The sequence below is a fragment of the Pristiophorus japonicus genome, unplaced genomic scaffold, assembly GCF_044704955.1.
Source record: "Pristiophorus japonicus isolate sPriJap1 unplaced genomic scaffold, sPriJap1.hap1 HAP1_SCAFFOLD_280, whole genome shotgun sequence".
NCBI classification, from domain to species: Eukaryota; Metazoa; Chordata; class Chondrichthyes; family Pristiophoridae; genus Pristiophorus; species Pristiophorus japonicus.
Genome location: NW_027252560.1, coordinates 872,959 through 883,241, shown reverse-complemented (window position 1 = coordinate 883,241; position 10,283 = coordinate 872,959). Strand labels below are relative to the sequence as shown.

Sequence of the window (10,283 nt, the reverse complement as noted above, 5' to 3'; positions counted from 1 at the left end):
GACCCCCCCCCCCAACACACAGACCCCCCCCCCCACACACAGACCCCCCCCCCCACACACAGACCCCCACCCCCCACACAGACCCCCCCCACACACACAGACCCCCACCCCCCACACAGACCCCCCCCCACACAGACCCCCCCCAACACACAGACCCCCCCCCAACACACAGACCCCCCCCCCAACACACAGACCCCCCCCAACACACAGACCCCCCCCAACACACAGACCCCCCCCCACACACAGACCCCCCCCAACACACAGACCCCCCCCAACACACAGACCCCCCCCAACACACAGACCCCCCCCCACACACAGACCCCCCCCCACACACAGACCCCCCCCCAACACACAGACCCCCCCCCCAACACACAGACCCCCCCCCAACACACAGACCCCCCCCCCCAACACACAGACCCCCCCCCCCAACACACAGACCCCCCCTCAACACACAGACCCCCCCCCAACACACAGACCCCCCCCCAACACACAGACCCCCCCCAACACACAGACCCCCCCCCCAACACACAGACCCCCCCCCCAACACACAGACCCCCCCCCCAACACACAGACCCCCCCCCAACACACAGACCCCCCCCCAACACACAGACCCCCCCCAACACACAGACCCCCCCCCAACACACAGACCCCCCCCAACACACAGACCCCCCCCAACACACAGACCCCCCCCCAACACACAGACCCCCCCCCCAACACACAGACCCCCCCCAACACACAGACCCCCCCCCCAACACACAGACCCCCCCCCCAACACACAGACCCCCCCCCCCAACACACAGACCCCCCCCCAACACACAGACCCCCCCCAACACACAGACCCCCCCCAACACACAGACCCCCCCCCCAACACACAAACCCCCCCCACACACACAGACCCCCGACCTGTGCGGTCACAGTGCAGTGATGATGGGTAGATGCCCACAGTGAATCGCACCTTGCAGTGAAGCTGCTCAACTTCGTGTTGGCTGCTGAGATGGTGAGTGTCTTTCCGTGGAATCACACTGTGGGTGATGATTTGAAACAATGCGGACAGAGGCACCAGCTCGTCAGGGACCGGACTTCCCTCTCGGTTCACCTCTCGGATACACGGCTGTGACTGGAAGTGGAAAAGTGCGAAGATTAGCAATGCATCATCTATTGAAGCTCCCTCTACACTGTCCCATCAAACACTCCCAGGGCAGGTACAGGGGGTTAGATACAGAGTAAAGCTCCCTCTACACTGTCCCATCAAACACTCCCAGGGCAGGTACAGGGGGTTAGATACAGAGTAAAGCTCCCTCTACACTGTCCCATCAAACACTCCCAGGGCAGGTACAGGGGGTTAGATACAGAGTAAAGCTCCCTCTACACTGTCCCATCAAACACTCCCAGGGCAGGTACAGGGGGTTAGATACAGAGTAAAGCTCCCTCTACACTGTCCCATCAAACACTCCCAGGGCAGGTACAGCACGGGGTTAGATACAGAGTAAAGCTCCCTCTACACTGCCCCATCAAACACTCACAGGGCAGGTACAGGGGGTTAGATACAGAGTAAAGCTCCCTCTACACTGCCCCATCAAACACTCCCAGGGCAGGTACAGGGGGTTAGATACAGAGTGAGGCAGTGTGGAGTCAGTGCTGTGTTGAGTGAGCTGCTCTCACGGACCTTACCTTGAGTAGGCTGCTGGAGGAGGAGGATGGTTTCCAGGGGAGCAGAGTGCCGGTGGCGAGGCTCAGGGCCCGGTGGAATCCCTGGGCAGGCTCCGGGTGGGCTGCGAAGTACAGCAGCATGCGGTTATAGTCCAGCTCCGGGGGCTCCCGGCTCACATCGCCGAATATGGTGAAGAAAACCTGCGGAGAAAAGGCAGCCATGTGAACAATGTGAAGGGGCAGGGGTCGGGGGTCGGGGCAGTGGCCGAAGGGGTGTCGGTGGGGGTCTGGACGGGGGTCGGGGAGCAAGTGCCCGGCTGCACCTCTCGCGGGGTCAAGATGCTGGAGATGTCCTGCTGTCGCCTCACTGTGACGGTATTTTGGCGAAGTGCGGATCACGGGGCGGCACAGAATGGCTGACGACTCTCCGCGGAGAGACCGCCGTTTCAGAAATTGTCCGACCTCTGGAGCGGTGCGATGCCCGGGACTGTGCTGCCCGTTTTCCTGCCGCGCCGTGCAAGTGCCAACCCCTTTCGGTGACCCCCCTCCCCCACCAAATTGTCCCGCGTCTGCGGCCCCGCCTTTAAAGGGGAGGGCACATTGCCACGACCGCCATGATATTGGTTTTTGTCAGCCGACACTGCCAGGTCGGTCCGACGATTATGTCCCCGGGTTCGGCCGGGCCGCTAACAGGCAGTCAGGCACACACACCCCCTCTTGGGTGCCAGGCCGCTGGCCCAGCCCAAAACCCTCCCTGCTGGCCCAGTGGGCCGAACTAGAATAATGGCAGAGCTCGCAGTGACCCCTGAAGGGGAGAGACACTTTGACGTACCAACGCGGTGACATCATCAGCGCGGCGCTGATGACTGAGAACGGCGGACACTGGGTCTAGCCCCCACTTCCGCTCAGCTGGAACTAAACCCCGAGGAGCTGAATTTTGACGGATAGGCCGCTGCATCCATTGCGAAGGCCAGAACACTTCAAAAGCGCTCGGTACGCCCCGTTTCCAGCAGGGGGGAGTTTCTGTCCCCATGTTTCGAGCTGCTTGTATTCATTCTCAGGGTGTGGGTGTCCCCATTGATTGATCGGTGCGGTCCAGGCCTACAAGACCATCAGCAGGCTGGGGCCAGTAGAGGGAGCAGCATGCTGGGCAGGCCACATTGTTCACATGCCAGACACGAGACTCCCAAAGCAAGTGCTCTACTCGGGAACTGCTTCACAGCAAACGAGCCAAAGGTGGGCAGAGGAAACGTTACAGGGACACCCTCAAAGCCTCCCTGATAAAGTGCAACATCCCCACTGACACCTGGGAGTCCCTGGCCAAAGACCGCCCGAAGTGGAGGAAGTGCATCCGGGAGGGCGCTGAGCACCTTGAGTCTCGTCACCGAGAGCATGCAGAAACCAAGCGCAGGCAGCGGAAGGAGCGTGCGGCAAACCAGTCCCACCCTCCCCTTCCCTCAACCACTGTCTGTCCCACCTGTGACAGGGACTGTGGTTCTCGTATTGGACTGTTCAGGCACCTAAGGACACACTTCAGGAGTGGAAGCAAGTCTTCCTTGATTCCGAGGGACTGCCTTTGATGATGATGATGATGGGTACTCAGTAAGATAATGGGACTAAAGGCAGATAAATCCCCTGGACCTGATGGCTTGCATCCTAGGGTTGTAAGAGAGTAGTGGCACGGATAGTGGATGCATTGGTTGTAATTTACCAAAATTCCCTGGATTCTGGAGAGGTCCCAGCAGATTGGAAAACCGCAAATGTAATGCCCCTATTTAAAAAAGGAGGCAGACAAAAAGCAGGAAAGTATAGACCAGTTAGCCGAACATCTATGGTTAGGAATATGTTGGTGTCCATTATTAAAAAAGCAGTAGCAGGACATTTAGAAAAGCAAAATTGAGTCAGGCGGAGTCAGCATGGATTTATGAAGGGGAAGTCATGTTTGACAAATTTGCTAGAATTCTTTGAGGATGTAACAAACAGGGTGGATAAAGGGGAATCAGTGAATGTGGTGTATTTGGACTTTCAGAAGGCATTTGACAAGGTGTCACATAAAAGGCTACTGCACAAGATAAAAGTTCACGGGGGTAATATATTAGCATGAATAGAGGATTGGCTAACTAACAGAAAAATGGTTCATTCTCTGGTTGGCAATCAGTAACTAGTGGCGTGCCGCAGGGATCAGTGCTGGGACCCCAACTATTTACAATCTATATTAATGACTTAGAAGAAGGGATTCAGTGTAACATAGCCAAGTTTTCTGATGATACAAAGGTGGAAGGAAAACCAATGTGTGTGAGGAAACATAGAAACATAGAAAATAGGTGCAGGAGTAGGCCATTCGGCCCTTCGAGCCTGCACCACTATTCGATAAGATCATGGCTGATCATTCCCTCAGTACCCCTTTCCTGCTTTCTCTCCACACCCCTTGATCCCTTTAGCCGTAAGGGCCATATCTAACTCCCTCTTGAATATATCCAATGAACTGGTCTCAACAACTTTCTGCGGCAGGGAATTCCACAGGTTAACAATTCTCTGAGTGAAGAAGTTTCTCCTCATTTCAGTCCTAAATGGCCTACCTCTTATCCTAAGGATGTGTCCCCTGGTTCTGGACTTTCCCAACATCGGGAACAATCTACCCGCATCTAACCTGTCCCGTCCCGTCAGAATCTTGAATGTTTCTATGAGATCCCCTCTCATTCTTCTAAACTCCAATGTATAAAGGCCCAGTTGATCCAGTCTCTCCTCATATGTCAGTCCAGCCATCCCAGGAATCAGTCTGGTGAACCTTCGCTGCACTCCCTCAATAGCAAGTACGTCCTTGCTCAGATTAGGAGACCAAAACTGAACACAATATTCCAGGTGAGGCCTCGCCAAGGCCCTGTTTAACTGCAGGAAGACCTCCCTGCTTCGATACTCAAATCCCCTAGCTATGAAGGCCAACATACCATTTGCTTTCTTCACCACCTGCTGTACCTGCAAGCCAACTTTCAATGACTGATGAACCATGACACCCAGGTCTCGTTGCACATCCCCTTTTCCTAATCTGCCACCATTCAGATAATATTCTGCCTTTGTGTTTTTGCCCCCAAAGTGGATAACTTCACATTTATCTACATTATACTGCATCTGCTATGCATTTGCCCACTCATCTAACCTAAGTCACCCTGCAGCCTCTTAGCGTCCCCCTCACAGCTCACACCACCACCCAGTTTAGTGTCATCTGCAAACTTGGAGATATTACACTCAATTCCTTCATCCAAATCATTGGTATATATTGTAAAGAGCTGGGGTCCCAGTACTCCACTAGTCACTGCCTGCCATTCTGAAAAGGACCCGTTTATCCCGACTCTCTGCAACCTGTCTGCCAACCAGTTCTCTATCCACGTCAGTACATTACCCCCAATACCATGTGCTTTGATTTTGCACACCAATCTCTTGTGTGAGACCTTGTCAAAAGCCCTTTGAAAGTCCAAATACACAACATCCACTGCTTCTCCCTTGTCCACTCTACTAGTTATATCCTCAAACATTTCCAGAAGATTTCCAAATGCGCTGCTATTTCATCCTTAATAATTGATTCCAACATTTTCCCCACTACTGATGTCAGGCTAACCGGTCTATAATTACCCGTTTTCTCTCTCCCTCCATTTTTAAAAAGTGGTGTTACATTAGCTACCCTCCAGTCCATAGGAACTGATCCCGAGTCGATAGACTGTTGGAAAATGATCACCAATGCATCCACTATTTCTAGAGCCACTTCCTTAAGTACTCTGGGATGCAGACCATCAGGCCCCAGGGATTTAGCGGCCTTCAATCCCATCAATTTCCCGCCAGTAAGGATATCCTTCAGTTCCTCCTTCTCACTAGACCCTCGGTCCCCTAGTACTTCAGAAAGGTTATTTGTGTCTTCCTTCGTGAAGACAGAACCAAAAACCAAAGTATGTGTTCAATTGGTCTGCCATTTCTTTGTTCCCCATTATAAATTCACCTGAATCCGACTGCAAGGGACCTACGTTTGTCTTCACTGATCTTTTTCTCTTCCCATATCTATAGACGCTTTTGCAGTCAGATTTTATGTTCCTGGCAAGCTTCTTCTCGTACTCTATTTTCCCCCTCATAATTAAACCCTTTGTCCTCCTCTGCTGAATTCTAAATTTCTCCCAGTCCTCAGGTCCGCTGCTTTTGCTGGCCAATTTATATGCCTCTTCCTTGGATTTAACAGTATCCTTAATTTCCCTTGTTAGCCACGGTTGAGCCACCTTCCCCGTTTTATTTTTACTCCAGACAGGGATGTACAATTGCTGGAGTTCAGCCATGTGATCTTTAAATGTTTGCCATTGCCTATCCACCGTCAAGCCTTTAAGTATCATTTGCCAGTCTATTCTAGCAAAATCACGTCTCATACCATCAAAGTTACCTGTCCTTAAGTTCAGGACCTTAGTCTCTGAATTAACTGTGCCACCCTCCACCTTAATAAAGAATTCTACTATGTTATGGTCACTCTTCCCCAAGGGGTCACGCACAACAAGATTGCTAATTAGTCCTTTCTCATTACACATCACCCAGTCTAGGATGGCCAGCTCCCTGGTTGGTTCCTCGACATATTGGTCTAGAAAACCATCCCTAATACACTCCAGGAAATCCTCCTCCACTGCATTGCTACCAGTTTGGTTAGCCCAATCTATATGTAGATTAAAGTCACCCATGATAACTGCTGTACCTTTATTGCATACATCACTTATTTCTTGTTTGATGCTGTCCCCAACCTTACTACTACTGTTTGGTGGTCTGTACACTAGCATTTTCTGCCCCTTGGTATTCCACAGCTCCACCTATACCGATTCCACATCATCCAGGCTAATGTCCTTTCTTACTATTGCATTAATTTCCTTCTTAACCAGCAATGCCACCCCGCCTCCTTTTCCTTTCTGTCTATCCTTCCTAAATGTTGCATACCCCTGGATGTTGAGTTCCCAGCCTTGGTCACCCTGGAGCCATGTCTCCGTGATGCCAATTACATCATATCCGTTAACTGCTATCTGCGCAGTTAATTCGTCCATCTTATTCCGAATACTCCTCGCATTGAGACTCAGAGCCTTCAGGCTTGTCTTTCTAACACACTTTGCCCCTTTAGAGTTTTGCTATAATGTGGCCCTATTTGCTTTTTGCCTTAGGTTTCTCTGCCCTCCACTTTTACTATTCTTCTTTCTATCTTTTGCTTCTGCCCCCATTCTACTTCCCTCTGTCTCCCTGCATAGGTTCCCACCCCCCTGCCATATTAGTTTAATTCCTCCCCAACAGCACGAGCAAACATTCCCCCGAGGACATTGCTTCCGGTCCTGCCCAGGTGCCGACCATCTGATTTGTACTGGTCCCACCTCCCCCAGAACCGGTTCCAATGTCCCAGGAATTTGAATCCCTCCCTGCTGCACCACTCCCCAAGCCACGTATTCATCTGAGCTATCCTGCGATTATCTTACTACTACTGTAGTAGTAGAGGACACAAAAAATCTGCAAAAGTACATAGACAGGCTAAGTGAGTGGGCAAAAATTTGGCAGATGGAGTATAATGTTGGAAAGTGTGAGGTCATGCACTTTGGCAGAAAAAAATCAAAGAACAAGTTATTATTTAAATGGAGAAAGATTGCAAAGTGCTGCAGTACAGCGGGACCTGGGGGTACTTGTGCATGAAACACAAAAGGATAGTATGCAGGTACAGCATGTGATCAGGAAGGCCAATGGTATCTTGGCCTTTATTGCAAAGGGGATGGAGTATAAAAGCAGGGAAGTCTTGCTACAGCTATACAAGGTATTAGTGAGGCCACACCTGGAATACTGCGTGCAGTTTTGGTTTCCATATTTCCAAAAGGATATACTTGCTTTGGAGGCAGTTCAGAGAAGGTTCATTCAGTTGATTCCAGAGATGAGGGGGTTGACTTTTGAGGAAAGGTTGAGTAGATTGGGCCTCTACTCATTGGAATTCAGAAGAATGAGGTGATCTTATAAGATTATGAGGGGGCTTGACAAGGTGGATGCAGAGAGGATGTTTCCACTGCTGGGAGAGACTAGAACTAGGGGGCATAATCGTAGAATAAGGGGCCGCCCATTTAAAACTGAGATGAGGAGGAATTTCTTCTCTCAGAGTGTTATAAATCTGTGGAATTCACTGCCTCGGAGAGCTGTGGAAGCTGGGACATTGAATAAATTTAAGACAGAAATAGACAGTTTCTTAAGGGAAAGGGAATAAGGGGTTATGGGGAGCGGGCGGGGAAGTGGACCTGAGTCCATGATCGGATCAGCCATGATGGTATTAAATGGTGGAGCAGGCTCGAGGGGCCGTATGGCCCACTCCTGCTCCTATTTCTTATGTACTTATGATCTCATTGCTGTTTCTGGGAGCTTGCTTGTGTGCAAGTGGAGCCACTGCAGGGAGCCCAAATCCAGGACGCTGATTGCAGTGCGGGGAGGTAGAGCAGGAGCGGCGACGTCGGGATAAAGGAGCGGCGGGGTCAGGGCGAAGGAGCGGCGGGGTCAGGGCGAAGGAGCGGCGAGTTTGTAGAGGGACGTGATCGGGGCCCAGGAGAGGCGCGAGTTCAGGGCCAGAAGAGGCGAGGGCCCAGGGGGCAGCACGGGCCCAGCCCACACTGCGATATGTGAGCACACTGGGTCCGTGCAGCAGAGCAGGTCTCCAGTGGTCCTGGTTAATCCTTGCCACTGGACCAAGACCTCGCTCTGTCAAGCCCGTGTGGTGGCTGGTGTGTAACGGTCACCCCACGTTAAACAATCCACACACAGGAATCTTCCACCCTTCAGGATGTAGTTCGGGATCCGGAATATCAGGTCCTTCATTGAAACACTTGTGAACTCATCCGTTTTTGGTGTGAAAGCAAGTCATCCTCACTTCGATGATGCATCATCATCACAGACAATCCCTCAGAATCGAGGAAGACTTGTTTCCACTCTTAAAATGAGTCCTTAGGTGACTGAACAGCCCAATACTGGAACCACAGTACCTGTCACAGGTGGGACAGACAGTGGTTGAGGGAAGGGGAGGGTGGGACTGGTTTGCCGCACACTCCTTCCGCTGCCTGTGCTTGGTTTCTGCATGCTCTCGGCGATGAGACTCGAGGTGCTCCGCGCCCTCCTCGATGCACTTCCTCCATTTAGGGCGGTCTTTGGCCAGGGACTCCCAGGTGTCATTGGGGATGTCGCACTTTATCAGGGAGGCTTTGAGGGTGTCCTTGTAAAGTTTCCTCTGCCCACCTTTGGCTCATTTGCTGTGAAGGAGCTCCGAATAGAGCACTTGCTTTGGGAGTCTCATGTCTGGCATGCGGACAATGTGGCCTGTCCAGCGGAGCTGATCGAGTGTGGTCAGTGCTTCGATGCTGGGGATGTTGGCCTGGTCGAGGACACTAACGTTGGTGTGTCTGTCCTCCCAGGGGATATGTAGGATCTTGCGGAGACATCGTTGGTGGTATTTCTCCAGCGACTTCAGGTCTACTTGTACATGATTGTCATGTATCTGTGCTTGGGGTTACTAGCCACCAGGTGGCGCCACTGTCGGAGATCATTGGGCTGTACGCACATGTCTGTGGCCCAGGTATAAAAGGCAAGCCATCATGTAATGTAATCACTTTGGGCCCTAATAAAACAAAGCCAGGTTTGTACCTGTGTTAGACTGAATACTGTAAACTATCAAGTTATTACATACATAACATTTGGTGACGAGGTAACTTAAGAACCTTGTGCAAAAATGAGCACAATTGGATTTCTGGAGAGATTTGTGGAGGGAGAGGACTGGGCAGGTTTTGTCGCTCGCCTGGATCAGTATTTTGTGGCCAACAAAATGGAGGAAACCACTGACGCAGTTAGGCCCAGGGCGGTCTTCCTCGCGGTTTGCTGTCCGAAAATCTATGGACTCAAAGAATCTTCTCTCACCTGCAAGTCCAATGGACAAGGACTATGAGGAATTGTGTGCTCTGGTACGCGACCATCTGAAACCAGAAGGCGGCATCATCATCTCACAACATTGATTCTACAAGCATGTTCGTTCTGAGGGCCAGGATGTGTTGGAATTCGTTGCCGACATAAGATGTCTAGCTGGATCGTGTAAGTTCGAAAATGCTGCAGGACTTCTTTGTAAATCGGCATCAACCACGAGATGATCCTGCGTAAGCTACTGGCGGCGGAGACGCTGGATTTGAGCAAGGCCATCACGTTTGCTCAGGCATGCATGACGACGGACAAAAACTTAAAGCAGAAGTCATCGAAAAATCAGAACTTGGCAAGTACTGCAAAGGAGATTGTATCATCATATGGCAGGGCCTACTCGACTGCGTATGCGAAACCTGTGGCTGCCCAAAGTCCGCCAACGGGAATGAATCCGATTTTACCATGTTGGTGTTGTGGGGGCAATCATCGGCCTCATCAGTGTCGGTTTAAACAGTACATTTGTAAAGGCTGTTCGAGACTGGGGCACGTCCAGCGCATGTGTCTGCAACTGAGCAAGCGTGCTGCGACACACCACGTGGAGGATGATGACCAGTATAGCGCGGATCCGGATATGCAATCCGAGATACGAGAGAAGGAAGTGTATTCATTCCTAACAAAGAGCCAACCAATAATGATTA

The 10,283-nt window shown here is 51.4% G+C and overlaps 1 protein-coding gene across 1 annotated transcript in view; it reads right to left on the bottom strand.

Annotated features, from left to right (window-relative positions):
- Positions 1 to 955: 955 nt before the first annotated feature.
- LOC139247673 (sperm flagellar protein 2-like) overlaps positions 956 to 10,283 on the bottom strand; it is a gene marked incomplete at its 3' end in the record, with an annotated part of 216,366 nt that continues 207,038 nt past the window's right edge. The window contains 2 exon segments of the mRNA XM_070871758.1: positions 956 to 1,117; positions 1,672 to 1,851. Coding sequence (XP_070727859.1) covers positions 956 to 1,117; positions 1,672 to 1,851 — 342 coding nt within the window.